The 27,974-nt window shown below is 58.0% G+C and overlaps 5 protein-coding genes across 10 annotated transcripts in view; 2 read left to right on the forward strand and 3 right to left on the reverse strand.

Moving 5' to 3' along the window:
* Window positions 1-1,783, forward strand: part of SETDB1 (SET domain bifurcated histone lysine methyltransferase 1) — an 18,103-nt gene extending 16,320 nt beyond the window's left edge. For all 4 annotated transcript variants that reach the window (XM_077192153.1, XM_077192155.1, XM_077192156.1 and 1 more), the window contains exons 21-22: window positions 569-657; window positions 1,123-1,783. In XM_077192153.1, coding sequence (XP_077048268.1) covers window positions 569-657; window positions 1,123-1,240 — 207 coding nt within the window. In that variant the 3' untranslated portion in view covers window positions 1,241-1,783. The remainder of the gene's footprint in view (window positions 1-568; window positions 658-1,122) is intronic.
* Window positions 1,784-2,705: 922 nt separating this feature from the next.
* Window positions 2,706-7,639, reverse strand: CERS2 (ceramide synthase 2). Its single transcript, XM_054651136.2, has 11 exons — window positions 7,483-7,639; window positions 6,005-6,178; window positions 5,474-5,591; window positions 5,262-5,380; window positions 5,028-5,085; window positions 4,902-4,952; window positions 4,647-4,739; window positions 4,336-4,464; window positions 4,146-4,252; window positions 3,913-4,066; window positions 2,706-3,734 (listed from the first exon to the last, which is right to left on the reverse strand). The coding sequence occupies exons 2-11, from the start codon at window positions 6,175-6,177 to the stop codon at window positions 3,606-3,608; spliced, it is 1,131 nt and encodes a 376-aa protein (XP_054507111.1). The 5' UTR covers window position 6,178; window positions 7,483-7,639; the 3' UTR covers window positions 2,706-3,605.
* A 797-nt stretch (window positions 7,640-8,436) lies between these two features.
* Window positions 8,437-15,687, reverse strand: MINDY1 (MINDY lysine 48 deubiquitinase 1). The gene is made up of 10 exons (XM_054651051.2): window positions 15,405-15,687; window positions 13,481-14,518; window positions 12,860-12,917; window positions 12,696-12,760; window positions 12,436-12,594; window positions 11,879-11,981; window positions 11,653-11,795; window positions 10,465-10,656; window positions 9,252-9,410; window positions 8,437-9,173 (listed from the first exon to the last, which is right to left on the reverse strand). Exons 2-10 carry the CDS (start codon window positions 14,429-14,431, stop codon window positions 9,123-9,125), a joined length of 1,881 nt encoding a protein of 626 aa, XP_054507026.2. The 5' UTR covers window positions 14,432-14,518; window positions 15,405-15,687; the 3' UTR covers window positions 8,437-9,122.
* PRUNE1 (prune exopolyphosphatase 1) lies at window positions 15,672-21,938 on the forward strand. 2 transcript variants are annotated; one of them, XM_077192159.1, is made up of 8 exons: window positions 15,672-15,799; window positions 18,256-18,360; window positions 18,437-18,642; window positions 19,678-19,862; window positions 20,576-20,734; window positions 20,829-20,923; window positions 21,013-21,171; window positions 21,262-21,938. In XM_077192159.1, exons 2-8 carry the CDS (start codon window positions 18,292-18,294, stop codon window positions 21,580-21,582), a joined length of 1,194 nt encoding a protein of 397 aa, XP_077048274.1. In that variant the 5' UTR covers window positions 15,672-15,799; window positions 18,256-18,291; the 3' UTR covers window positions 21,583-21,938. The 2 variants fall into 2 exon arrangements, with proteins under 2 accessions (XP_077048274.1, XP_077048273.1); XM_077192158.1 differs by lacking the exon at window positions 15,672-15,799 and adding an exon at window positions 16,129-16,859.
* A 438-nt stretch (window positions 21,939-22,376) lies between these two features.
* Window positions 22,377-27,225, reverse strand: CDC42SE1 (CDC42 small effector 1). 2 transcript variants are annotated; one of them, XM_054651054.2, is made up of 5 exons: window positions 26,858-27,225; window positions 24,532-24,640; window positions 24,343-24,453; window positions 23,411-23,485; window positions 22,377-23,323 (listed from the first exon to the last, which is right to left on the reverse strand). In XM_054651054.2, the coding sequence occupies exons 2-4, from the start codon at window positions 24,583-24,585 to the stop codon at window positions 23,414-23,416; spliced, it is 237 nt and encodes a 78-aa protein (XP_054507029.1). In that variant the 5' UTR covers window positions 24,586-24,640; window positions 26,858-27,225; the 3' UTR covers window positions 22,377-23,323; window positions 23,411-23,413. The 2 variants fall into 2 exon arrangements, with proteins under 2 accessions (XP_054507029.1, XP_054507030.1); XM_054651055.2 differs by having other exon boundaries at window positions 24,532-24,678; window positions 26,858-27,224.
* Window positions 27,226-27,974: the final 749 nt, after the last annotated feature.

Here is a 27,974-nt window from a genome sequence, read left to right on the forward strand (position 1 = left end):
GAGGATCACAGCTTGGAATAAATATTTCTGAGGGGTGAGACAGAGCAAACCATTGAACTAAAATGTAACACCACAATTCACCCTTTTTTCGTTAGAAAGAAAAGACAAATATGACAATTAACAATATAAAGAATGAAGCAGCATAAAAATGAATACAATTGCAGTGAGGATTATGTTTTAAACAGTCCATTTGCTGTTTGCCTTTGCTGGTAGGTGTCAAAGATAAAATGAGCATTTACGGGCACTGAGCCTCTGCTCAGTGGGGCTGTTCCTCCCCAAGCCTAGGGGGAAGCTGGGAAAGGGGAGGTTTGGGAGGAGGATGCCCCTTCCTGAGTAGAAAAGCAGCTGCTGCAGCCTGGTGGGAGCAGGAATGGCCCTGTCAGTCGTCCCAGAGCCGTTACCTTTGGTTGTGGATCCTGTGAGTCAGCGCAGCCTGTTCCAGCAGGATTCCGCTGGACGTGGCGGGCAGACCAGGAATGCTGCTTGTTTAGAAAGGCTCTGTTGAGTGCTGGCAGCTCGGCCTCCCTGCCCGGGCAGCAGCTCAGGCTCCTCTCTGTTGCCATTACAGCACAGCTGCACCCCAAACCTCTTTGTGCAGAATGTCTTCGTGGACACCCACGACCTTCGCTTCCCCTGGGTCGCCTTCTTTGCCAGCAAGTGAGTTCTGGGCTGCTGGGAGGGGCTGAGGCTTCCTGGGCCTGGTGGGACCTGGCTCCATGGCCAGGCCTGGGTGTTCCCTGCTCCTGGAAACCCCATTCCCAATTTTTCACCGCTCCTGTGCAGAGAAAAGCCTTGGTGGAAGGTGAAATCCTCTCTGTTGTGCTGGAGATCCTGCTGTGATTTCCAGCACTTTTAGACCTTCCCAAAGGGCAGAGTGAGGGCATGGAGCAGCCAATTTCCCTTCTGGTTTTAATCCCCAATCTTTTGAGTCGTGCTGAAGCCCTGCTGTGTGCCTCCCTGCTCCTGCAGTGAATCCTCTCAGCAATGATTCATCGGGGAACTTGATCCCTTTCTCCCCGCCTGCCTCAGCCTCATCCCATCCTTTTCTCCTCTTTTCCGGACTCATCTCCTCACTCATCCCCTGTGGATTTTTTAATTTTTTATTTATTTTTTCCTTCCCAGGAGGATCCGAGCTGGCACGGAGCTGACCTGGGATTACAACTACGAGGTCGGCAGCGTGGAGGGCAAGGAGCTGCTGTGCTGCTGCGGGGCCATCGACTGCCGGGGCCGCCTGCTCTGAGCCGGCCCCGCTCCCTCCCAGCAGCTCCCCCTCCTCCAGGGGCTGCTGCTCCCTTTTTCCCCTCAGTGAGGGTGAAGTTTCTTCTCCAGAGGTTCTCAGCTCTCCCTTTTGTCAGCTGGAAAATCACAGATGGACACGGAGCAGGAATGGACTCGGGTTGTGCTGGGGGCGATTTCCACCTCCTGGGTTTTCTCCCACTTTGCAAAGGCTCCAGTTATCCCACAAGACAATGGGTTCCCTTCGAGGAATGAGTTTTTCCTGCTCTCTTCCATCTTTTCCACCAAATTGAAGGCACAAAGCTCACTTTTCCAGCAGCAAGCACCTGCCCAGTATTTTCCAGGGAGTGCTTTCCAGTTGGGACTGAGGCCTTGAAAGTGGGAGGGGAGGATGGTGGAAAGAATCCTTGGAAAACTGGACCAAGCAGAATTTATAGAATTCAAGGGAAAAAAAGACAAAAAGTAAGTATCTGTCTTCACCTGTGAGCTGTAAAGAATCTTTTAGTTGCTAAAAAGCAATAAAAGTGGGTTTTTCTATTAAAAACAACCTGCCCTGGTCTCGAGACACAGCAAAGAGCCCTGAAAAAGCAGAGTTGAACCCCTGCCCTCATCCTTGTTCCTGTGGGGTTTGCAGGAAAAATGCCAGAGGTGGATGGGCCCAGGCAAAGGGAGAAGGAGCTCCCACATTTTCACCTCTCCTTCACCTTTCCTCAAAACAAACACTCCTTAAACCCTTCCACTGGGGCAAATTACTGAGGAATTGGTTGGGATTTTTTGTTTTGAGGAAGGGGATGTGGTGCCTCTCTCCATCCCCAACCCTCCCAGAATGGCACAGGGAGCCCCAGGCTGGTGACAGCCCCAGCCTGGGCAGGGGAGGGAGGGAGTGGCACCAATTCCAGGCTTGGTTTTTTGTTTTTTTTTTTTTTTTTTTTGTTTGAGGAGGGAAGGCAGAGCAGGACAGATCCAAAGAGTTCAAAAAAACCACCCTGAGAACTGGATGAAAGAGCAGAAGTTTGACAAAGTGGGATCAAATCTCACATTATTGACGTGGAAAAACCCAATTTGGGAGATGGTGGAGCTGATTCCACCCACCCCAGTCCCCAGTAACCAACACCAGCCCTGTGCAAGGGAGGCTTGTTGGGTTTTTTTTCCTGCTAAAGAACCTTTTTCTTTCTTTCTTTGTTAAATAAAACCTTTCTGGGGCCTCTTGGAGCTCCAGTTCCATCCTCAGAGTCCACCTGAATGGAGGCTTTGTCATCCCAGCGGGGCTGCAGCTCCTCAGGGAACCCAAACCCAGCTCCAGCCTGGGCTTGAAGACTTGGAGAACTTTTAGGAGGAAAAAAAAAACCCATAAAAACCATCAAAACCCTCAACTCTGCCCATTTTTAGCACTGCCTAAGGGATCTATGCCAAAATAACCCCCCCACCCCAGGGGCACTGTAGCAGTCACAGAATATGCCCAAATCCTGTAATTTTTTTTTTACCCAAGTTTATTAGTTTTTTTAACTTTTAATATATTTAACCTTTTATTTATTAAAAAAAAAAAAAAACAAAAAAAACCAAAAAAACAACAACAAAACACGTTTTGGTCTGACATTGGTTAATGGTCCTTTTCCCCTCCCACCCCTCTGTTCTGGGAGGTCTCACAGCATCCCAAAGGATGCAGGAGACAGAGCCAAGCCCGGCTCCTTCTGTCTTCCAAATAAATAGAAAGGAGGAAAAGAAAAAAAAAAAAAAAAAAAGGAAAAAATCAAGTTGGAAATTTGGAAATTTGTCCTGTTACAGCTGGGAGAGGCCACGGAGAGGGAGAGACTCAAAAATCCATTTAGCGAAGAGAAATGAGAGGATTAAACTCTGTGAGACACGAGGAGTGACTCAAGCCCGCAGCTTCCTTCCCCCAAGTACTTCCATAGTGTCATCCCATCATTGAGGCACTGGAACACCCAGGAATTCCCTGCTCCTCCCTCCCAGTTCGGCTTTTCCAGCCGAACCCAGCTCAGGAAAAAGGGGGGATTTTCCCCCCTGCCCCCGGTGAAGGAACGGTTGGGAAAATGGGAATAACTCAGAGCCCGGCCAGGGGCCGGGGCCGAGCTCTTTGGCCAGAGCCAATCCGAGGGGCTGCGGGGCGGGAAGGAACCGCCCCGGAGGGATGGAGCCGTCCCGGAGGGGTCCCCGCCTGGCCGGGGAACCGCAGTGGATTAAGGCAGCAGGTGAGAGGTGGAAGGGCACCGGCGGTGAGTGTGAGGCAGAGCTGCGGCCCCGCTCCGCAGCAGGGGCGGGGCCCGGCGGGCGCTCCGGGGCTCCCGGTGCGGAGCGGCCGGAGGGGCCGGGCCGGTGGCGGGAGGCGGCAGCTCTCGGGTCCGGGGCGCTCAGTCGGTTTTGCGGTGGTTGTTGTTGAGGACAGGGTGGCCATTGGAGAGGGGACCGTTCTTGGCCACCTCCTCCTCCTCCTCAGAGTTGTCCGTCTCCTCGCGGTCGCTCCGCTCGTCCTCCACCACCTGTGGGCAGAGGGAAAAGGGCGTTCAGGCAGCAGCTCCCCCATTCTCCTGCCGTGCTTCGGCTTCCCCATTGCAACCACAGCGGCTTCTCCCCACTGAAGGGACCTGGGGGGCCAAGAGCAGTCGGGATTCAGGATCTGGGGGGGTCTCCCCTGACATCCCCAGAGCCCCCTCTCACCTTTCCAGTTATGAACTTCTGGGCCATGCGGATGATGAGGTAGGCCCAGAAGATGTGCAGCACCTGCAGCACCACCATCATGAAGTTGAAGAAGTAGTAGCCAAAGAAAGCAGGGTAGAGGTCCAGCGGATAAACCATTGTGCAGTGCATGATCCTGCCAGGAAAAGCCACTCCTGTCACTGAGACTCCCCCAGCCCCTGCCTCAGTTTCCCCCATTCCCCATCAGAGCTCACCAGAAGGGCAGGATGACCAGGCGGGTGACGATGAAGACCGCAGCGAAGACGATGAAGATGTTGTTGCAGGTGTTCCTCCACCCAGCATAGTTGAACATTTTGGCAGACTGGGAGGGCAGAGGGGGTGAGCTGGGAGGGGGCGCAGGATGGGGGACGTGGCGGTGGCAGCAGGGGAGGGGGACACACCGACCTCCAGCAGATAATCCGAGGAGTCGTGCAGGGCCATGATGAGCGTCCCGGCACGGACGTAGTTGGCAAACCAGGAGAAGCTGATGAGGATGATGGTGGCCACGTGGTGGATGATTTGCTCTTTGAAGTCCTGTGCCCAAAGCAATGGGGAGAGGTTACAGCAGCCTGGGTCCCACCCATAGCAAAAACCCCCATCCCACAGCCCCTGGGTGTCCCCACATCCTCGCAGCTGCTCCCTCCTGCCCACCATGAGGGTGAAGAAAACCCTGCTGAGCTGTCCCAGTGTCCCCCAGCCCATCCCAGAGCCCCCACCTTGCGCTTGACGTCGGAGGCGATGCTGAAGAGCAGGGACCAGTAGAAGGAGAGCTCGATCATGTAGTACCAGTACTGGGAGGGCAGCACGCTCTGGGGACAAGGGACAGGTTGTGTCCCCCAGAGGGGTTTGGTCCCCTTCTGTGGGCACCACCTGGGTGCCCTGAGGACCCCCAAACCCTCCTGCACCCCCAAGTTCCCCCTGGTGCTCAGGAGAAGCCGTGGGCTGGCAGCTAGGATGGGATCTGTGCTCACCTGGATGGGGTACCCCTTCCACACCTCCCGGAGGTCGTAGAACCAAGGTTTCTGCAGGATGGGGAGACACAGGGGTCAGAGGGGCCAGGGGGGCTAGGGGAGCAAGGGGAGGGGGGCAATACTCACATCCACTATGACAGCCATGCCAGCAATGAAAGCAATAAGGTAAAAGGTGAATCTCCAACTGGAAAAAGGAAGCAGACGTTCCTCAGACGGGCACCGGGGAGCAGGAGGGAGGAGGACGGCCCTGGATCCCGCATCTCCCACCCTCCCAGGCAGCTCCTGGCCGAGCTGGGGCTCCCAGAGCCCCCCCAGGGTGGAGGGACAGTGACACCAGGCAGGAGGAGAGGGGGGTCTCACCTGGCCTCCCTGAACTTCTTGAGCAGGCTGGGCCGGTCCTGGTTGCGGCGGCGGCGGAACCAGCGCTCGACCTGGCGCACGCTGCAGCCGCTCTTCTTGGAGAGCATCTCCACGTCGGCCTGGGGACACCAGGGCAGCCCCACTGTGTCACACAGCCCTGGCTCTGCCACCCTGACCCCCCCAAGCACCTCTGGGCACCCCCTGAGCCTCACCTGCTTGGGGTGTTTGCTGGTGGCAGCATAAAACCTCTCCAGCACCGCATTGGGGGTGGCTTTTAACCGCACCTTCTCCTTGACGTTCAGGAGCCCGGCCAGGGGGGTGGCCACGTACCTGGGGAAGGAGTTCCTGTCACCTGCGTGATTTGGCCCCACCAAAGCCACCCAGGGACCCACAACCATCAGTGCCTTGGCCTCCCTATCCTGCTGTGCCTCCTCCAGGGTGGGTTTTGCCACAGGGGAGCCCCTCGGGTCCCTCTGTCATAGGCTGTCCCCACTGGGCCCCCCCTTCTCTTGCCATCCCAACAAAGCCGGGTCTGTTCCCATTGTTTACCCAACAAACCACTGCCTCAAGGCCGTGTTTGTGTGGGGAAAAGGGAGCACGTGGGTTTGTTAGGGGGGATCGGGACCCCCAGCCAGGCTGAGCACAAGGTGCCACATCCCCGGGTTCAGCCACAGCCCCCAGGGCACGGGGAGAGCCGGATCGGGGGCTCAGCATCCGCCCCCACCCCCAGGGAAGGGACTCACGTCTCAAAGAGGTGCCGGACAACGAGGAAGAGGAAGGCAAAGGGGAGGGTGATGTACAGGTCAGAGGCTTTGGCATAGACTCGCCCATCCCGGTCCTCCAGGTCAGCCCAGGTGAGGTTTGCCGGGAGCCAGAGCCGTTCCCACCAAAAATAGCTGTACAAGGTCTGAAACATGCTGGGGGGAGGGAGAGGGGGACAGGTGAGGGGGACATCTCCGAGGAGATGGCTGATCCCACCCCGGCCCCACCAGGCACCCCAATTTCCACCTCGGCTCCCAGGGAGGCCCCGGTGAAATCGCCGTCGGTGCTCGGCTCGGGCACCGAGGGACTTTGCTCCCTGCAGCCCGGAGGTCAGAGGGTGATCATTAACAGGGGCCCCAGTCCTGCTTCCAACCGGAGCTCGGCTCCTCCGACCAGCCCGAGGGCAGAGCCGGGCCCCCGCCTCCGCAGCGGGATCGGGAGAAGGGAGAAGCCCCCGACTTTGGTTTCCCTCCCGTGGGCGCATCCCGCGGCTGATCCAAACCCCATTCCCGCTGGGAAACGGAGGCACGGAGCCCACCGCCAGCCCTCCGAGGCCAGGCACGGTCCCAGCGCGGGATTAGGGATTTGCTGGCGACACAATGAGCACCTTTGTGCCTCAAAAAGGCTTCGGACGGGGGAGCCTTTGGGGGAGCCGCCGCTCGCCGCGGGGTCAGCGCATCCCGGCTCCCCGTCCCTCCCCACCGGCCGATTCTGGGGAACCCCGCGGGGTCGGGATGGGGTCGGTTGGGATCGCACCCCCGGGAAGCGAATCCCCGACACGGATTGTGGCGAGGGCCGGGGCGGCTCCGCTCGGCTGCGGGAGGAAGAGGAACCACCGTGGCCGGTTTCGCAAGGGCGGGCGGGAGGGAGGTGCCGCAATTCCCGACTCCCGCGGCCGCGCCGCGGGCAGGTAACGGGAGGGGAGCGTGGGAGGACGGGGTGAGGCCCCGGTCAGGGCCGGCAGCTCCTTCTCCCCCGGGGCACCGGCGGCACAGCGCGATGTGCCGGCACCGGGGCACGGAGCCGGTGCAGGAGGGGGCACCGCCAGGCCGGACCCCCCTCCCCAAGAGGTGATTTTAGCAGCGATCCTGCTGGAAACCGGCAAAACCCTGACGTTTTCAAGTCGTGGGCAGATAAACGGGACCGGGAGGGATCCGGGCCCGGGGGCTGCGCGCCCTACCGGGCCGGGGGGCAGCGACCCCGCCGGGGCCCGAGGCCGCTGTGGGCCCGGGGGGGCCCCGCCTCCGCCCGGCCCCGCCCGGGCAGCCCCGGGGGGCCCCGCCGGCCCCTGCCCGAGGGCGGATGGAGGCCCGGGATGGCTCCGGTGCGCGCCCAACGCCCGCAGAAAGGCCCGGCCGCGGGCCTGGCGCGGAGGGGGCGAGCGGGAACCATCCCGCGGCCCCCTCCGGGCGGCCCCTCCCGGAGCGGGGCGGCCCCGCGCGCCCCCGGCCGCACTCACCCGCAGCCGCCGCCGGAGCCCTCACGGAGCCGCCGCCGCCCGGAGCCCTCACGGAGCCGCCGCTCGCCCCCCTCCGTCCCGCGCGCGCCCCGCGCCAGGCAGCGGCGGCAGTGACGTCACCGCGAACCCGGGAGTGACGTCACCGCAACGCCGCGGAGAGCGGCGCCCGCCGTGGGGCGGAGCGGGGCCCAGGCGCGAGCAATCGACCGCCGAGACGGGATACGTGCACCCCCTATAGACCCCAGGGTGCCCCCTATACACCCGCTGTAGACAGCCCTATATGTACCCTGTGCACCACATATAAACACCCTATAGAGAGCCCTATATATGCCCCATATACACCCCATATACCCCCTATAGACAGCCCTATATGTACCCTGTGCACCACATATAAACACCCTATAGAGAGCCCTATATATGCCCCATATACACCCCATATACCCCCTATAGACAGCCCTATATGTACCCTGTGCACCACATATAAACACCCTATAGAAAACCCTATATGTGCCCCATATACACCCCTATACGCCCTATAGAGAGCCCTATATGTGCCCCATATACCCCCTATAGACAGCCCTGTATGTGCCCCATATACCCCCTACAGACAACCCTATATGCCCTGTGCACCCCATATACACCCTATAGACAGCCCTGTATGTACCCCATACATCCCCTACAGATAGCCCTATATGTGCCCCATACATCCCCTACAGACAGCCCTATATGTACCCCATATATCCCCCACAGACACTGCAGCATGTGCCCCATTTGTGCCCCTATGGAACCCCGCAGGCCCCACTCGCCCTCTGTCGCCGCCTGGCGGCCACGCCGCACCACAGCACCCCACAGAGGGGCCCCCAAACCCGCGGAGGAACCGTGACCCCAAATGCCCCAAACTCCCCCCAAATCCCCCAATCCCCCCAGAGAACAGAAGCCCCCAGTGGTGCCAGATCCATGTGCAGGGGGACAAGTCCTTTACTTGCCAAGGGCTAAGGCCACATTTTGAACAGGGGGTGCAGGTGTCCCCCCCATCCCCACGCCCACACCCGCCCGAGTCCCGGAGCGTGGACTGAGGTGTGGGACCCCCCTGAGTGGGACCCCCCTGTGTTAAAGGCCACTGGGAAGTTTGGGGTGCTCCTGGGGTGGGCTCAGACGGTCACCCCTCATTGGGAATAACATCCCCTACACCGGGAATTCTGTCACCAACACCGGGAATTGTGTCCCCAGTATTGGGAATTGTGTCCCCAACATTGGGAATTGCATCCCCAACATTGGGAACTGCATCCCCAACATTGGGAATTCCACCTCCTAAACTGGGAATTCCATGCCCAACGTTGGGAATCGTGTCCCCAGCATTGGGAATCCCATCCCCAACATCGGGAATTCCATCCCCAACATTGGGAATTCCATCCCCAACATCGGGAATTCCGTCCCCAGCACTGGGAATTCCATCTCCAACGTTGGGAATTTTGTCCCCAGCACTGGGAATTCCATCCCCAACATTGGGAATTCCATCCCCAACATTGGGAATTCCGTCCCCACCCGCAGCCTCATCTCCAGCCCACAGGGACCCCCCTGGAGAATGCAGAGCTGGATTTTGGGGGGCTGCAGGTGTGGGGACCCCCGGGCACGGGGTGCTAGAGGAGGGTGCAGTCCAAATCCGGCCTCTGCCGCGGCCGCCGCTCCACCTGTGGGGACAGGGACAGGGCTGAGCTCTGGGGGGACCTGCAGAGACCCCCCCAGGGCCAGCAGCACCCCCTGGTTACCTGTGCTGGGAGCAGCTGAGGAGGAGGAGCGGGGTGCTGAGGATGATGAGGATGGTGCTGCTGGTACTCCTCCTGCTGCAGCTGCCGCGCCAGCTCCAGGTCGCTGAGCACCGAGGAGGGGTCCTGGCCCTGCTGCAGCGACAGGGCCACCATGAAATCCTGGCAGAAGCACAAAGAGAGGGGGTCAAACCCTGTGGGATCCATGATGGGAATCACTCGTTCCTGTCAGGATTTCTAAAAAAATCCCCCTTGCTCAGGATTTTCTCCTGGGAAGCTGAGAAGCCTCAGCCTCTCGTGTTTGGCTGCTTTGGAATGTGCCTATTTTCTAAATTTTTTAAAAAAATTTCTAAATGTTTTCTAAAACAATCCCCCTGTCCAGGATTTTCTCCTGGGAAGCTGAGAAGCCTCAGCTTCTCGTGTTTGGCTGCTTTGGAATGTGATTTGGAGATTGTTTTTCCAACACATGAAGAACTGGTTTTACTTAATGACCAATCCCAGCCAGCTGTGTCAGGACTGTGGAGGGAATCACAGGTTTTTATTATATATATATATTAATGTTAATGTTAATATTTAATAAAATATTATCTTGTTCTTTATTACAAAAATATTCAGATTTGTGATATTTTAAAACATAAGAATAATTTTATTATACTACTTTATTATAATACTTAATTTTATTATTTTAAATCGATTCTATTATTTCTTATAACAAGAATTTTATCATTCGTGTTAAGCCTTCTGTCTGTGTCCTTTCTCTGTTTCTTTAGTATAGTTTTAGTACGGCATTCTATAATATAATGTAATGTAAGGTAATGTAATAATGCAATGTAATGTAATAATATGATATTATTAAATAATGTAATGTAATGTAATATAATGTAATGTAATGTAATGTAATGTAATATAATGTAATATAGTATAATATAATTATAATGTAATATGATGTAATATGATGATATGATATGATATGATATGATATGATATGATATGATATGATATAATATAATATAATATAATATAATATAATATAATATAATATAATATAATATAATATAATATAATATAATATAATATAATATAATATAATATAATATAATATAATATAATATAATATCAGCCTTCTGAGAATTTTGAGCCAAATTTCATCTCTTCCCTCACCCTGGGGACCTCACAACACCCACGCCCACTGCCACCACCTGTCCCCACACCAAACCTGGTCCACTTGTCTCTGCTGCAGCCGGGGGTCCGGGGGGGCCGGGGGGGCCCTGTCCTTGCCCAGGGGGTGGCTGAGGTGGAACTCGGTGTCACAGAAGCAGCTGTCCCCATCCACGCTGTGCAGGCTCTCCCACACCACCCCCTGCTCCTGCAGGAAGCCCTGGTCTGTCACCAGCAGGTAGAGGTGGCCCTGGGCAGGAGGGACAGTGTCACAGATGTGTTTTATGAAAAATCCTCTTGGTGGGATCTTTGTCTCCCGAGAAGCTGAGAGGCCTCAGGAACTAAAGGTAACCAATGATTCTCTGCTGCTGTGGAATGCAGCAGGTGCAGCTTTGATTGGTCTCATGTGGTCGTTTTTAATTAATGGCCAATCACAGTCCAGCTGGCTCAGACCCTCTGAGAGTCACAAGATTTTATTATCATTCCATTCCTTTCTATTCCTTTCTGATGAAATCCTTTCTCCTATTCTTTTAGTACAATTTTAATAGAGCATTTTCTTATAATGCAATGTAATGTAATGTAATGCAATGTAATATAATGTAATGTAATATAATATAATGATAATATAATATAATATAATATAATATAATATAATATAATATAATATAATATAATATAATATAATATAATATAATATAATATAATATAATATAACGTAATATAATATAATGCAATACATTATAATGCAATATCATGCAATACAATGCAATATAATGCAATATAATATAATATAATATAATATAATATAATATAATATAATATAATATAATATAATATAATATAATATAATATAATATAATATAATATAATATAATATAATATAATATAATATAATGATGATATAATATAATATAATATAGTATAATGTAATATAATGTAATATAATGTAATATAATGTAATGATGATTTAATATAATGTAATGATGATATAATCTAATCTAATAGAATAATGATATAGTATCATATCAAAAAATAGTAAAATTATAAATCAGCCTTCTGAAACATGGACTCAAGATTCTCACCCCTTCCCTCGTCCTGGGGAACACCACCACATCTGGTGACCCCGCGTGAGGAACATTCCCACAGGACAGGTGACAGTGAGCCCTGGCTGGGTGTCTGGGGGGCACAGAGGGCTCTGGGGGGCACAGAGGGCTCTGGGGGGGCACAGAGGGCTCTGGGGTCCCACCTTGTGTTTGATCATGGTGCTGAAGTGGTTGTTGCGGAAGAAGACGCCGAGCTCTCCCTCGCGGGCGCGGGCCGTGAGCTCGCACAGCCCGTGGAAGGTCAGCTGAGACGCCGTGGACTCCAGGAACTGCTCTGCCACCAGCCCTGAGGGCACAACGGGGACGTGGCGGGGCTGGGGGTGCCCGGGGGTGCCCCCCGGGGCCGCGGGCAGGGAGCGGGGCCGTTACCTTCGCTCACCAGGCGTGAGTCGCTGGCGTGTTTGCAGGTGATGATCTTCTCCACCAGCTGGTTGTAGCTGAGCTTGCCCACGGCCTGGACCTGCTCGGGGCTCTGTGGGATGGAAGGGACACAGGGTGAGCTCCTGGTGGGCATGGAGCCAGAGCAGAGGGGTCTGAGGGTCCCTTCTGAGGGAAGGGAGCACCCAGTGCAACCTCCTGCCATGGCCAGAGGAGCCAGGCACTGCCTCAGGTTCAAAGCCCCACCCCAAACATCACTGAGGGCTTTGGGTTGGGAATTTCTGGATCATTTCTGGATCTGGATCCCCCAAACCACAGTCCTGCTAGACCAGGCTCATCTAGACCCCCCCCAAACCACAGGCAGGGACACCTCCTGCTAGACCAGGTTCCTCCAGGCCCCACCCAACCTGGCCGTGAGCACTCCCAGGGTTGGGACATCCATCCTCAGCTTGGTCACCTTGGCCAGGACGAGCCCCAGCTCCCCTCCAGCCCTGGGGACACCTCTGTGACCCCACAGAAGGCACCAGCAGCCAGGCAGGGGGGCTCACCTGGGGGTCCACCAGCCAGCCGTGGTAGAGGGGGATGTTGAGGAGGTCGAAGACGATGCACTCAGGGGTGTACTCGAAATCTGAGACCCCCGTGAACCTCACGTTGACGTCCAGCCCCGTGGAGAGCTTGGGCAGCACTGTCATGGTGTCATTGATGTTCTGGGGGGCAGCAGAAACGCGGGGAGGGGTCACCCCTGAAGGTGCCACCCCAAATCCTGCAGCCAGCGGGGTTGGATTTTCCTCCTGGGGCTGCTCCTCACCTGCTGGAAGTTCAGCTGCAGCGCCTCCGAGGTGTCCCGGGGTTGGGTGGCCAGGATGCAATTCCCTGAGAGGCAGCAGGGTCAGAGTCCCCCCCCAGGGGATGTTGGGGTCCCACTGGAGCCCCTCACCCCGTTCCTGGTGCCAGAGCAGGGTCCCCACTCACCCAAATGTGCCATCAGCTCCTCGGCCGTGACCACCTCTGTCTGTGGGGGCAGCTTCACCTGGGGGCAACCAGAGCAGGCTGGGCACATCCCATCCCATTGACCCCATTGATCCCATCCCATCCCATTGATCCCATCCCATTGATCCCATTGATCCCATCCCATTGATCCCATTGATCCCATCGATCCCATTGATCCCATCCCATCCCATTGATCCCATCCCATTGATCCCATTGATCTCATTGATCCCATCCCATCCCATCCCATTGATCCCATTGATCCCATCCCATCGATCTCATCCCATTGATCCCATCCCATTGATCCCATTGATCCCATCCCATCCCATCGATCCCATTGATCCCATCCCATCCCATTGATCCCATCCCATCCCATCTCATTGATCCCATCCCATCCCATTGATCCCATCCCATCGATCCCATCCCATCTCATCCCATTGATCTAATCCCATCCCATCGATCCCATCCCATCGATCCCATCGATCCCATCCCACTGATCCCATCCCATCCCATCCCATCCCATTGATCCCATCCCATCCCACTGATCCCACCCCATCCCAACCCTGGGCCCCCTCCCCTGGGGATCTGGGGGTGCCCCCAGCTTGCCTTCCACTGCAGGAGGAGGATGTTGATGATGGCCAGCAGCGGGCAGGGCCCGTTCTCGCTCTGCATCACCAGGGCCGTGCGCTGCCCCTTCCACAGGATCCACTTGACAAAGTAAAAATCCCCGGGGGGCTGCGCCCGGGGGGGCTCGGCCGGGGGGGACCCCCTGTCCTGGGGGGCGCCCCTGTCCAGCTGGGGCTGCTCCTTGAGGGGCCCCTCCTCCTGTGGGGCCGGCTGCCCCTTGGGGGCCCCCCCTTCCTCCAGGGGCTGCCCCTTGGGGGACCCCTCCTGCAGGGACCCCTCATGCCGGGGCTGCTGCTGCTGCTTGGGGGAGCCCCCCGGGGGTCCCTCGGGGCTGGAGACCCCCTCCTGCTGCCCAGGTGGGCCCCCAGAACCTTCCCGGGAGCTCCCTGCCCTGGGAATTGTGTCACTGGCATCAGGAATTGTGTCACCAACATCGGGAATTCCGGTACCGGGGATTCCGTCCCCAGCATTGGGAATTGTGTCCCCAACATTGGGAACTGTGTCCCCTACATTGGGATTTCCATCCCCAGCAACGGGAATTCTGTCACCGACATTGGGAATTCCATGCCCTGCACCGGGAATTTCATCCCTAACGTTGGGAATTGTGTCCCCAACATCGGGGTTTGTGTCCCCAGCACCGGGAATTCCGTCCCCAGCATTGGGAAATGTGGCTCCTACACCAGGAATTCCGTCCCCAACATTGGGAATTCCATCCCCAGCACTGGGAAATGTGTCTCCTACACCAGGAATTCCGTCCCCAACATTGGGAATTCCGTCCCCAGCATTGGGAATTGAGCCCCCAACTTCGGGAATTCCATCCCCAACATTGGGAGCTCCATCCCCTACACCAGGATTTCCACCCCCAGCACTGGGAATTCTGTCCCCACCCGCAGCCTCCTCGGGGGGCTCGGGGGTCCCCTCCTGCTCCATGGGACCCTCTGGTGCTGCTCAGGTTCCAATCAGGCTCCTGGGAATGCTCTGGGTCTGTCCAGGGGCAGCTGCATCCCAAAGCTCAGCCTGAGGAGGGAAAATTGGGCTGGTTGAGGAAAATAGCGAGATAATATAACTGTAATAATAAATATAGATTTAATCATAAATACAAATAGAAATGTAAATTTGTATATGTATAAATATATATACACACATATATATTTGTATCTATAGACATATACGTATATATACGGGGGCTGGAAATGAAATTAAAATGAAATGAAATAAATGAAATTAAATATAATTTAAAAATAAAATAAAATAGAATAAAATAGAATAGGATTAAATTAAATTTAAAAATAGAATAGAACCAAAGAGAATAGAATAAAATTTTAAAATAAAATGAAATAGAATAGAATTAAAGATTAAATAGAATAGAATAAAACAAATAGAATAAAATAGAATAGAATAAAATACAATTTAAAAATAAAATAAAATAAAATAAAATAAAATAAAATAAAATAAAATAAAATAAAATTAAATTAAATTAAATTAAACTAAACACAGTGCCATTTGACAGGCACAAGGGAAGGCGAATTTCAATCCCCACTCACGGCTCCGCCCCGAGCCCGCGGCGGGGCCGGTCCGGCCGGACCGGGGGGTCCCGGGGCGGGGCCGCCCCTCGGAGTCCCCGCCCGGGGTCCCCCCTTCCGTCTTTTCCTTCATTTTCCCCCCTAATCCTTGTTTTTCCCCCTTTATTCCTTGTTTTTCCTCCCTTTCCCCTTCTTTCTTCCTTGTTTATGCTCCTTTTCCCTTGCTTTTTAATTTTTTCCTTCTTTTCCCTTTTTTTTTTTCCCCTCCTTTCCCCTTCTTTTATTTTTTTCCTTCTTTCCCCTTCTGTTCAACTTTTTCCCTTTTTTCCCCACCTCTTCCCTTCTTTTTTTCACTTTATCCCTCCTTTTTAACCCTTTACCTTTTCTCCTGCTTTTTCTCCTTCTTCTCTCCTCCTTTATTCCCTTTTTCTTTCTTCTTCCTTCTTTCACCTCCTGCTTTTTTCCTCTTTAATCCTCTTTTTTTTTTTTTAATTCCTTCGCGCTCCTTTCGCTTCTCTCGTCTTCCTTTTCCCTCTTTTTTTTTTTTTTCCTATCTCCCCTTTCTTTTATCCTCTTCCCTGTTGTTTTTTTTCCTCCCTTTTTTTTTCTCCTTTTTTCCTCTTTTTTCCCTCTTTTTCCCCCTTTTTCGGGGCCTGTTTTCCACCTGGCTGCGGCTGCCCCGTGGGAAGGCGGATTTAGGGCGGGGGGAGGAGGAGGAGGAGGAGGAGGAGGAGGAAGAGGAGGAGGAGGAGGAGGAGGAAGAAGAGGATTCAAGGTGTAAATTTTGGGGGTGCACTCGAATTTTGGGGGGCGGCTCTGCGGGCTGAGGGTTGGGCTGGGGGGGGTTTTGGGGTCGCAGCGGAATTTGGGGCTGTCAGAGGGGGCTGGGGGGGGTGTTTGGGGGTTCAGGGGGGGGGTTTGGGGTCCCGGGAGGGTTTTGGGGTGAAATGAGGAAATTTGGGGTCCCCCCCGAGCCCCCCCCCCCCAGCGCGGGGGATGCCGGGATCGGCCCCGCCCCCTCCCAGCGGCCCCTGCGGCGCGGGGGGAGGGGCGGCGGGGCTGGACTGGGACGGACTGGGACAAACTGGGGTGGGACTGGGACAGACTGGGCTTAAACCGGGGCAGTCTGGGCTCAAACTGGGCCGGGCTGGGACGGACTGGGCTGGACTGGGATAGTCTGGGGTGGTACTGGGATGATACTGGGGTGGTACTGGGACAGTCTGGGGTTAAACTGGGCTGGACTGTGACAGTCTGGGGTGATACCGGGACAGTCTGAGGTGATACTGGTCTGTACTGGGATAGTCTGGGCCTATACTGGGCTGGACTGGAACAGCCTGGGGTGATACTGAGATAGTCTCGTGGGGTACTGGGATAGTCCAGGGTGATACTGGACTGGGCTGGGATAGTCTGAACTTATACTGGGCTGGACTGGGGTACTCTGGGTTTGTACTGGGCCCTACTGGGCTGTACTGGGTTATAGTAGGGTGTACTGGGTTATAGTAGGGTGTACTGGGTTATACTGGGCTGTGCCAGGCTGTACTGGGTTGTACTGGGTTATACTGGGCTGTACTGAATCATACTGGGTTATACTGGGGCCATACTAGGCTGTACTGGGCTATACTGAGTTGGCTATACTGGGCTGTACTGGGTTATACTGGGCTGTAGTGAGCTGTTCTGGGTTATACTGGGCTGTACTGGGTTATACTGGGCTGTAGTGAGCTGTTCTGGGTTATACTGGGCCGTACTGGTTTATACTGGGGCCATCCTGGCGGTTCAGGCCGTGGATCAGCGCTGTCATGGAGCGCTTCGTGCTGGGGAACCGGGCGGCCCTGCAGGTATGGGGGGATTGGGGGAGATTGGGGGGCTCAGGGGGGATCAGGGGAATGGGGGGGATTGGGGAGGATTGGGGTGCAGGGAAATGGGGGAGCAGGGAGGGGATTGGGGTGCAGGGAAATGGGGGAGCAGGGAGGGGATTGGGGTGCAGGGAAATGGGGGAGCAGACAAATGGGGGAGCAGGAAAATGAGTGATCAGGGGGGATTGGGGTTCAGGGAAATGGGGCTGCAAGGAAATGGGGGAGCAGAGTGGGATTTGGGGGTGCAAGGAATTGTGGGTGCAGACAGATGGGGGAGCAGGGGGGAATTGGGGATGCAGGGGGGGAATGGGGTGCAAGAAAATGGAGGTGCAGGGGAGGAAATGGGGGTGCAGGGAAATGGGGGTGCAGGGAGGGAAATGGGGGTGCAGGGAAATGGGGGAGCAGGGGGAGAATTGGGGGTGCAAGGGAGGGAAATGGGGAGGAGGGAATTGGGGTGCAGGGGGAGAATTGGGAGTGCAGTTAAATGGGGGAGCAGGGGGAGAATGGGGTGCAAGAAAATGGGGGTGCAGGGGGGGAATTGGGGTGTAGGGGGAGAACTGGGGGTGCAGGGGAGTAATTGGGGTGCAAGGAAATGAGGGAGCAGGAAATCGGGGGTGCAGGGGGAATCGAGCACCCCATGGATCGGGCTGGGAGCCCCAGGTGTGGTGCCCCACTGAGGTGGCACAGCCGCACCAGGGACACCCCAAAATCTCTCTCTGCTGCAGCCCCATCCCGGACCTGCCGAGGGGTTTGGGCTGCAGCTGCTCTCGGGTTGTTTTTTTTTTTGCCTGTTTTACCAAAAATTAGCAAATCTGGGTTATGGCAGCAGAGAATTGTCCCAAAAATCAGAGCCTGGGGACGGGGTGGCTCCCGTGGGCGGGGGACAGGGAAGTGACATGTTTCCCTGCTGCTGCAGGAAAAAAATCATTTTTTGGGGGTGACAGCCACGTTTTCCTGCTGCTGCAGGGTGAAACATCATTTTTTTGGGGGTGACAACCCACCCCAAATTCTAAAACAAATGGGTTAAAGCACTTAGTGCTCCCAGGGCTGCAGGGCTGGGATGGTCCCTGACCTCACCTGCTGGCTCAGGTGAGTTTTCCTGGAATTCCAACACACACACCCCCCAAACCCGAGGATTCAAGGATTTAGTGCCAGAAATGGATGCCAGGGGTGCCAGGAGCTCGTCAGGAGGCCAGAAGTGGATCCCAGGCAGCCCCAGGGGCGCCAGGAGCTCGTCAGGAGGGTGCAATCCGTGGGTGACGCCTGTGATGCGTGACTCCAGGGACACTGATGAGGACAAGGCAGCAGTTTGGGGCATTTTGGAGGACAGGGCCGTGCTGCTGCTGTGCCTGACACCTCCCATCTCCCATCCCTGCAGGATCACATCCAGCAGCACCAGGAGATCCACGTGGTGATGGGCAACGAGGCCTGTGACCTGGACTCCACCGTCTCCGCGCTGGCCCTGGCCTATTTCCTTGCCCAGGTGAGGCTCAACCACTACCCCGGGGAGCACTGCTGGCCTTGGGGACACCTCACTGAGGGTGACACCCTTGTCACAGACCACCCCAGCTCCCAAGGCCGCCTTCGTGCCCGTGCTCAACATCCCCCGCGCCGACTTCGCGCTGCGGACGGAGACGGCGTTCCTGCTGCGGGAGCGGGGCATCCCGGCCGCCTCGCTGCTCTTCCGGGACGAGATCGACCTGGGGCGGCTGCACCACGCTGGGCTGCTCTCCCTGACTCTGGTGGATCACCATGTCCTGCCTGGGTGAGACAAGGGGTGGCACTTTGGGGACAGCCAGGGCCACCCTCGCTTGATTTTGCTGTGGGATTGGGGGATCGCGCCCACCTCGCTCATTTTTTGGGATGAAGTCGACTTGGAGGGATGAGATGGACCTGGCACCACGCTGGGCTGCTCTCCCTGACTCTGGTTGATCACCATGTCCTGCCTGGGTGACACAAGGGGTGGCACCTTGGGGACAGCAGAGCCTTGGTGGATTTTGCTGTGGGATCGGGGCATCCCAGACACCCCACTCATTTTTTGGGATGAGATGGACCTGGCACCATGCTGGGCAGCTCTCCCTGACTCTGGTGGATCACCACATCCTGCCCTGGTGAGCTGGGGGGTGGCACCTTGGGGACAGTAGAGCCTTGGTGGATTTTGCTGTGGGATCAGGACATCCCAGACACCCCACTCATTTTTTGGGATGAGATGGACCTGGCACCATGCTGGGCAGCTCTCCCTGACTCTAGTTGATCACCATGTCCTGCCTGGGTGACACAAGGGGTGGCACTTTAGGGACAATTAGGGGACAGCAGAGCCTCGCTTGGTTTTGCTGTGGGATTGGGGCATCCCAGACACCCCACTCATTTTTTGGGATGAGATGGCCCTGGCACCATGCTGGGCAGCTCTCCCTGACTCTGGTGGATCACCACATCCTGCCCTGGTGAGCTGTGCGGTGGCACCTTGGGGACAGTTAGGGCCACCCATGCAGAGCCTTGGTTGATTTCTTCATTTTGCTGTGGGATTGGGGCATCCCGCCCATCTCACTCATTTTTTGGGATGAGATGGACCTGGCACCGTGCTGGGCAGCTCTCCCTGACTCTGGTGGATCACCACATCCTGCCCTGGTGAGCCAGGGGGTGGCACCTTGGGGACAGCCAGGGCCACCCACACAGAACAGGGCTTGATTTCGCCGCCCAGGATGGGTGAAATGGATCCATTTCCAGGGAGTTTTTAAGGGATAAAAAGGAACGAGGGGGTTTCACAATGCCAGGGGTGACCCTTCCCGTTGCCCGCCAGTGCTGACGCTGCCCTGGAGGAGGCCGTGGTGGAGGTCCTGGATCACCGACCACTGGAGCGGGCCCGAGGTCCCCCGTGCCAGGTGACAGTGGAGCCCGTGGGCTCCTGTGCCACCCTGGTGACCGAGAGGATCCTGCAGGGCCCCCCGGGCGTGCTGGACAGGACCACGGCCGCGCTGCTGCATGGTGAGCAGGGGACAAGCTGGGGACAGTGGGGCTGAAAGGGACCTGGGGGTGCTGGTGGCCAGCAGGTTGAAAATGAGCCAGCAACGTGCCTTGGTGGCCAAGGACAATGGCTCCTGGCCTGGGTCAGGAATGGTGTGGCCAGCAGGAGCAGGGAGCTCATTCTGCCCCTGTTCTCTGGTGAGGCCAAATCTTGAGCGCTGTGTCCAGTTCTGGGCTCCTCCGTTTAGGGAGGATGTTGAGATGCCCAAACACAAGGCTGGTGAGGGGCTTGGAACACAAACCCTGTGAGGAACGTTTGAAGGAACTGGGGGTGTTCAGCCTGGAGAAGAGGAGGTTTAGAGGTGCCCTTATTGCTCTCTGCAACTTCTGAAGGGAGATTGCAGACAAGTGGGGTCAGTCTCTGACAGAAGCAGAGGACATAGTCTCAAGCTACCTCAGGGAAGGGATAGGTTGGATATTAGGAAGAAATTTTTCACCAAAAGAATAATAAAGCACTGGAATGCTCTTCCCAGGGAGGTGCAGAATCACCATCTCTGGATGTGTTTAAACAAACACTGGACATGGTGCTACAGTCTAGTTGAGGTGTTAGGGCATAGGTTGGACTCGATGATCTCAGAGGTCTCTCCCAACCTCATCATTCTGTGATTCTGTGGGCTCCTGGCTGAGCTCTGTCCCTGGGGACGGTGACACCACGGCCCCACTCACCCCCACAGGCACCATCCTGCTGGACTGCATCAACCTAAAGCCAGCTGCAGGCAAGGTCACCCCCAGGGACGTGGCCTGCGTGTCCCTGCTCGAGGAGAGGTTCCCGGAGCTGCCGCCCCGCGACGCCGTGTTCGGAGCCCTGCATGCGGCCAAGTTCGATGTCACAGGTGGGTGTGCCAGGCCAGCGGCACCCAGGGGTGTCCCCCCCTCTCCTTGGGGACAGGAAGGTGCCCTGGGCCTCACCCCCTGGCCACCTCCCAGGGCTGACAACAGAGCAGATGCTGCGGAAGGACCTCAAAGTCCTCTCCAACGACGAGGCTGTCGTCGCCATCAGCGGCGTCTTCGAGGACCTGGAAGTGAGACTCGGGGCTGAGGGGGAAACTGAGGCAGGGAGTGGCACGCTGGGGACATCACGGTGACACCGAGACCCCTCCCCTCTGCCCAGACCTTCCTGCTCCGGCCTGGCCTGCTGCAGGACCTGGAGGCTTTCTGCCAGGCCCGTGGCTACGCGGGGCTGGTGGCCATGACCGTGTCCTTTAACGAACACCACGAACCCACGCGGAAACTCGCTGTGTACAGCCCGCAGGAGCCCCTCCGAGGCACGGTGAGTCAGGGAGCCACGTTTGGGGCACACCCAGCCCTGCTGTTTTGGGGGTGCTGGGCAGGTCCCAGCCCCACGCTCGCTCCCCCACAGCTGTGCCGGGCGCTGGAGGAGGCGACGGCGCCGTCGCTGCTGCTGCGGCCGCTGCCCAGCCCCTGGCCCAGCGTGGCCGCCTACGCCCAGGGCAACGCCGTGGCCACTCGCAAGAAGGTGCTGCCCATCCTGAGGGCGGCTCTGGGGGGTCTGGGGGCTGCAGGGGGCCCCGAGGAAGAGGTGGTGCCCCCACCCACGCCCATGAACAGCCTGGTGGAGGAGTGTCCCCTGGCGCAGGCCGTGCCCCCGCTGTGTCCCCAGGATGTCCTGGAGCGGGTCAGCCGCATCGCCGCGGGGCAGCCCCCGGGCTCCCCAAAGTAACAGCGGGAACCCCCGCAGAGTTTTGAGGTCTGGATGAGAAATTGGGGTCACTGAGCAGGCCCCCGTGAGGTGCCTGGGTGTGGGGGGTGGCAGCTGTCTCTGTTAGAGGTCAGCTCGTGGTTTGTCCCCCCCTCGATGGCTCCCTGTGCCCCAGTGGTCCCCAGGGTGGGGTTTTGGGGATGCCATGGGCAGGAGTTGCACCCCCTTGATGAAGTCGTTGGGGTGGGGGAGTTAATGAGTTCTTAATCATCTTAACTTCCTTGGGGGGCAGAGGGAGGCCCCAGAAGGTGGATCCGGACATGCAGCCGTCCAGAACTGTCACTGTTTTCCAAGGATTAAATTTCTCTTTTCTTCCAGTTTTTGCTCTTGGCTTTTATTCTGGGATGGGGTGGTGCCCCACTCGAGCTGGGGGTGCACCCCCTCTTTCCCTGGGGTGCAATCCCCTCTACAGTGGGTCAGAGGAACATTTTGGGGTGTCCAAGGAGGGGGTGTCAGTGCAGCCACACTCCCGAGTCCAGCCCAGCCGGGAGGAAACTGGTTGTGCCATAAAAAGTCGTGGCCTCTGCCTGCTGTGAATTTCAGCTTTTCCCAGTGGATTTGGCTGCTCCAGGAGCAGAGGAGGGAGCGAGGAGCCTGGGGCAGCTCCTGCACCCACCCCTTGGACCAGCACAAGGCATTTATTTCAAGGGTGGAATGTTTTTCCCAAAAACCCTGACCCGAGCACGATGCAGGGCTGGAAAATCCCAGCTCCCACCGGAGCACAGGGCAGGGGAAAGGCTCTGTCACCCAGCACGTGCTAATTAATATTTAATCCTGGCACTAATTAAACTATGTACACCCGCACCTAATTCCAGAGCCCTTCTCGGGTCAGGCCCTGTCCGGCCTGGGGACAATCCCGGGTGGAGGGGACCCCACCACGTCCTGCCCGAGGCCACAGAGGCTGCTCAGGTGGGTTTGGGAGCTTAAAAACAGGAACAGATCCTAAAAAAAGGAGGGAGGTGGGGGCTTGGCGGCGGTGGAATGCCAGCTGGAGGCACTGTGAGCTCAGACACAGCCGAGCCTTGGGGTTGGATCCTGGTTTGGCACCAAAGCAGAGGGGTTTAATCCCAGTTCTGCTCCTAAGAATGGGGGTTTAATCCCAGTTTGACATCCGATCCTGGTTTGACACCAGGACATCTTGGGTCTAACTCTGGTTGGGCACCAGAATATCGGGGTTTAATCCCAGTTCTGCTCCTAAGAATTGGGGTTTAATCCCAGTTTGACATCCGATCCTGGTTTGACACCAGGACATCTTGGGTTTAACTCTGGTTTGGCACCAGAATATCAGGGCTTAATCCTGGTTTTGCTTCTCTGGGATGTTCTGGGAGGCATCAAAGCTGTCTCTGCACCATAACTGGTTCCCTGGGGAAACTGAGGCACCACCATGCAGCCCATGGGAGTGGGAAAAGGGAAAACTGGGAGGATTTGGGACACGTGGGCTGCGCCTGGCAGCTCCTGGCACGTTTCAGAGGGGCGGCTGTGTCCTTTCCAAGTGGGGCAGGAGATGGGGGCTCCCTCCCCATGTCACCAGCCAGTGCCTTCAGGAAGGAGGGATTTTCCAGAGGGATGAAGCCCCAAAGTCACCGGGAGCTGGGTGAGGATGGCGCTGCATAAATACCGCGGGTTTAAAGCACTCCAGGAAGGCTTCTCCTCCAGCGGGGGGGATCAGGCAGTTCAAGTTTGGGCTGAAAAAGCCAGGAATCTGAAAAATCCAACAGGTTGTGGGTTATGGGAGCGCCCAAGTGGTGGCTCAGGTGGGTGTTCTGGGGTGCCATGGGCTGCTACTCACACGCTACAACACTCGGGAGTTGCTCCACTGTCGCTCCCGGCTGCCCTTGGACCTCATCTCCTGGACAGCACCAGTCTGCAGAGAGGACCTGTCACTCCCCTATGCCACCCCCCTGGCCCAGCCAGGAGAGCCAGCACCCCAAAAAACACCCACCAGCCAAGCCTGAGAGCCAGCACCCCAAAAAACCACCCAGCACTCAACCCTGAGAGCCAGCACCCCAAAACAACACCCACCAGCCAAGCCTGAGAGCCAGCACCCCAAAAAACACCCACCAGCCAGCCCTGAGAACCAGCACCCCAAAACATCACCCACCAGCCAAGCCTGAGAGCCAGCACCCCAAAAAACCACCCAGCACTCAACCCTGAGACCCAGCACCCTAAAACATCACCCACCAGCCAACCCTGAGAGCCAGCACCCCAAAACATCACCCAGCAAAGAACCCTGAGACCCAGCATCCCAAAACAACACCCAGCACCCAACCCTGAGACCCAGCACCCCAAAACCAACACCCACCACCCCAAAACCAATGTCTGTCACCCAGGTGAGAGCCCCAACACCCCAAAACAACACCTAGCACCCAACCCTGAGACCCAGCACCCCAAAACAACACCCAGCACCCTAAAACATCACCCACCACCCAACCCTGGGACCCAGCACCCCAAAACAACACCCAGCACCCTTTAACAACACCTAGCACCCAACCCTGAGACCCAGGACCTCAAAACCAACACCCACCACCCCAAAACAACACCCAGCACCCTATAACAACACCCACCAACCAAACCTGGAACCCAGCACCCCAAAACCAACACCCACCACCCAACCCTGAGACCCAGCACCCCAAAACCAACACCCAGCACCCCAAAACCAACGCCCATCACCCAGGTGAGAGCCCCAGCCCCCCAGCCAAGCCCCCCCAGCCCTCAGGGTACCATGGGCAGCCCCTCTCCCGCAGCCATGTCTCCGGAGCCGATGTGTGTCAGGTGCACGAAGTTCATGGGCTCCCCGATCATGGAGCGGTCGATCCGTCTCCTCCTCTTCTTCTGCGAGGGGATGAAGGCCATCAAACCCTGCTGACCCCCAGGCCCCCTCCCCAAAATGGCTGCAGGGGGGGTACTCACAGGCTGGGGCTTCTCCACGACGCAGCAGCCCAGCTTGTGCCAGAAGTCGCTCATGCTGGCGGTGGTGGCAGCCAGCGTCCCCCCGGGCAGGGTCACTCCATGGGGACACCTGGTCAGGGTGGGCACAGCGTGGAGAGGAGCGGCTGGCTGGGAGTGGGAAGGGACAGTGATGCTTCCAGACCTCCCCAAATTAATGGTAATTTCCCATCAAGCAACAAAAACTAGAGAGCCCCAGTAGAGCCCTGGATCACACACAGCTAACCCAAGGGGACACCTGTCATTGAAAGCGAGCCCCAGGGTCCCTGGGTATCACACAGAGACCCCCAGAGTTGTCCCCACGGCCATGGTTGGACCTTGTCCCCTGCTCCAGGGCAGGACACAGCTGAAGGATGCTGCGGCAGGATGGGGGGGATGGAGGCAGCCATGGCAAATCCCAACTCCCTGAGCCAGGCAGCTAAAAATATCCCGGCCTTTCCGAAAAGGGGCCGGAGCTCGAGCTCTTCCGCTCCAGCTTCTGAAGAGCAGACGGGGGAGAAATAAACAGGGACTGGTGGGATTTTATCCCAAACTCCCACGCTACTGCCTGGGGTAGGCAAGGAGGTGTGGAAAGGGGGAGTTCACCCCCAAAATGGGGGCTTCTCCTCGTGCTAAGGAGAGATAACTCCTTAATAAAAAAAAAAAAAAGGCAGCCAGCGGCACGCAGGGAACTCACCCACCCACGAGGGGCCGCGGCCGGAGCTCAGCCCGGTATCAGCCACGGGAGAGCCCCCACGGCCGATGGGTGCCGGGCCCAGGGCTCCGGCGAACAGGACAAGTTCCTTCCTCTGCCCCTGCGCCGCCGGATGGACCAAAGTCCGGCCGCGCTTCCTGCTCCCGGCGGGGAGGAGCGGGGCCGGGGGGCAGCCCCCCAAAACGGGGGGCTCGGAGCCCAGCCTCGGCACAGCCCTGTCAGCGCCTCCAGCCAGGATCTGTCCGCAGTAACCCCACGGAATCACCCTCCAACCGGGCATTCCCGCGGGGTGGGTGCCCCCTGTGCTGCTCCCCCCATAACCAGAGGACCCCCGTGCCCCCCGCCGTGTCCCCCGTTGTGTCCCCCGTTGTGTCCCCATTCTCGTTCCCCGGTGTGCCCCTCCTGGAGCGCTGGGATCGGGCAGGCTGTGGCACGTCCCGCTGGGCGCACACCGGCTCCGTGCCCACGCCGTGCCCCCCCTGCCAAACCCAAACCCAACCCCGGCCTCTCCCCCCGGCTGCGGGGCAAATGAGGAAGGGGCTGCGGGGCAAATGAGGAAGGGGCTGCGGGGCAGATGAGGAGGGGGCTGCGTTTCCTTCCCAGCCTGATTTCCTCAGCAAAATCAGCGCTGGGATCCGGCCGTGCAGCGGCCGGGCCTTGCTGGGGAAGTGCCCCCCGAACTCAGCACCGCATCCCGGGGCGCTGGGAGAGCCTCGGCCAAGGACGAGCCACCAGTGAAACCTCCGGGGTCCGCAAGGCCACGACCCCCTGCCCGCAGCCCTCAAAGCCCCCAAAGCCCTTCCGGCACCCGCCAGGGCCTCACGGCCTCGAAAAGGCGACGGCGGGCCCGGCTCCGGGTGGTTCTGGTCGGTTCCTGCCCCCCGATCCCCGTTTTGGGGGTCGCACACCCTCAGTCCCCCCTGCGAGGAGCAGTGCTCGGGTTCAGCCCACCTGGGCAGCTCGGTGGCCCCGGGCAGGGCGGCTTTGGGCCCGGCCCTGCCGGCACAGGCAAAATGACTTCCCGGTTGGGAAAGCACCGCCGGGCTCTGCGTCACCGGCGGGCTCCGGGCAGGGGGCTCCGCTCCGAGCCCCCCAGCACTGGGGTCACCCACGGCCAGGGGACCCGCGGGGGTCTCCCGGAGCTCGGAGGGAAGGCCAGAGTGTGGGGACAGGCGTGGACGGGGGGACAGTGCTGGGGTGCCCCCGGGATGGGCGGCAGAGTGGAAGTCACCGTCCCTTCCCTTGCGAGGGACGGTCCCGGCTGCGACCCCCGGGGCAGCGGCAGCTCCGCGGGGCTCCGGCACTTCGGGGGTCCCGGCAGGGTTTGGGACCCGGGGGTCCCGGTAGGGTTGGTGGGACCCGGCAGGCCTTGGGACCCCGGTGGTCCCGGTGGGGCTGGGGAGATCCGGTGGATCCCGGGAGGGCTCCCCGGTTGAACCAGCGAGCTGCAAGGGGGGTCGTCCCGCCGCCCCGCTCCCGTTCCGGTACCGATCCCGGTGCCCTCTCTGCCTTCCTACGGCTGTTCCGGGGGCCCTTCCGCGGGGTCGGAAGGGTTCCCGTCCCGGCCGGTTCCCGTCCCGGTGGCGGCCCCATTACCTGTCCCGGCGCGGGAGCGGCTCCCGGGGCCGGTGTCCGGCTCGCAGCCCCACGCGTGGCTCGGAAGTCCCGGTCCCGCTGCCGGTGTCCGGCTCGCAGCGGCCCCAAGCGTGGCCCGGGAGTGCAAGTCCCGATCCCTGAGCGAGCCCCGGTCCCGGTGCCGGTGCCCCGCTCGCAGCCCAGGCGTGGCTCGGGGGTCCCGGTCCCGGTGCGGGTTCCGGTGCCGGTGCCCCGCTCGCAGCCCCAGGCGTGGCCGGGAGGTGCCGGTGCCGGTGCCCCGCTCGCAGCCCCAGGCGTGGCCCGGTGCGGACGCGGCGCAGCTCCCGCCGCCCGGCGCGGCTCTGCCCGGCCCGGCCCCGCACAGCGCCCTCCCCGGGAACCGCCGGCACTGCGGGCCCGGAGGAACGGGGGGCCCGGGAGGAATGGGGGGCCCGGGAGGAATGGGGGGCCCGAGTCCCACTAGGAATGGGGGGCCCAGGGTCCCAGAAGGAGCAACTTGGGGGTTCTTGAGGTTCTGTTAAGGCTGGGGGTCCCCAGCTGTGGGCGGAAGGCCTTGGGGCTTCCAGGAGCACTGCGGGAATGCCAGGGGACCAGGTAGGGCTGGGGGTGTCCCCAGCAAGTGCCAGTTGTGCTCCCATGTGCCCCCGAGCCTTATTCCCGCTTTTTCCATGGGTACTCCAGAGCCCCCGGGGCACCCGAAGGCGTGGGAACGCCCTGCAGCTGGTGCTGAGTGGTGTCACCATTTCCAGCTCGGTGCCCTTCCGCTTGCACAACATCTGAGGGGCTGCTGCTGCCACCATCACAGTCCTGCCACTGTCACCACGAAAGTCCTGTCACTGTACCCACCACAGTCCTGTCACTACCACCACTGTCCTGCCACTGCCACCACTGCAGTCCTGTCACTGTACCCACCACAGTCCTGCCACTGTCACCACAGTCCTGGCACTGCCACCACTGTCCTGCCACTGCCACCACCCCAGTCCTGCCACTGCCACCACACAGGAGACGCCCCTGTGTGAGCCTCAGAGCGTCCCTTGCTGTGTCAGCCCCCAAATCCCAGCCATCCCCACTGCTCCCACTCCAGAAATCCCGAACAAGGCAGCACTGTCCCCACTCA

Source organism: Agelaius phoeniceus, chromosome 31 (assembly GCF_051311805.1).
Source record: "Agelaius phoeniceus isolate bAgePho1 chromosome 31, bAgePho1.hap1, whole genome shotgun sequence".
NCBI classification, from domain to species: Eukaryota; Metazoa; Chordata; class Aves; order Passeriformes; family Icteridae; genus Agelaius; species Agelaius phoeniceus.

Bases quoted from the DNA above. Each gene is read 5' to 3' on its own strand.
- CDC42SE1 (XM_054651054.2), bottom strand. From the start codon at position 24,585: ATGAGCGACTTCTGGCACAAGCTGGGCTGCTGCGTCGTGGAGAAGCCC. The intron at 24,454-24,531 runs GTGAGTACCCCC...ATCCCCTCGCAG, and splicing joins TCGTGGAGAAGCCCCAGCCT to AAGAAGAGGAGGAGACGGAT. The intron at 23,486-24,342 runs GTACCCTGAGGG...TCCTCTCTGCAG, and splicing joins CGGGAGAGGGGCTGCCCATG to ACTGGTGCTGTCCAGGAGAT.
- PRUNE1 (XM_077192158.1), top strand. From the start codon at position 16,821: ATGGAGCGCTTCGTGCTGGGGAACCGGGCGGCCCTGCAG. The intron at 16,860-18,255 runs GTATGGGGGGAT...CCATCCCTGCAG, and splicing joins GGAACCGGGCGGCCCTGCAG to GATCACATCCAGCAGCACCA. The intron at 20,735-20,828 runs GTGGGTGTGCCA...GCCACCTCCCAG, and splicing joins GGCCAAGTTCGATGTCACAG to GGCTGACAACAGAGCAGATG.
- CERS2 (XM_054651136.2), bottom strand. From the start codon at position 6,177: ATGTTTCAGACCTTGTACAGCTATTTTTGGTGGGAACGGCTCTGGCTC. The intron at 4,740-4,901 runs GTGAGCACAGAT...CCTTGTCCCCAG, and splicing joins GGAAGGGGTACCCCATCCAG to AGCGTGCTGCCCTCCCAGTA. The intron at 4,067-4,145 runs GTGAGCTCTGAT...TTTTCCTGGCAG, and splicing joins CTGGTCATCCTGCCCTTCTG to GATCATGCACTGCACAATGG.
- MINDY1 (XM_054651051.2), bottom strand. From the start codon at position 14,431: ATGGAGCAGGAGGGGACCCCCGAGCCCCCCGAGGAGGCTGCGGGTGGG. The intron at 11,982-12,435 runs GTGAGCCCCCCT...TCCATCCCACAG, and splicing joins GCTGGCTGGTGGACCCCCAG to AGCCCCGAGCAGGTCCAGGC. The intron at 9,411-10,464 runs GTTTGGTGTGGG...TGCTTCTGCCAG, and splicing joins AGCAGAGACAAGTGGACCAG to GATTTCATGGTGGCCCTGTC.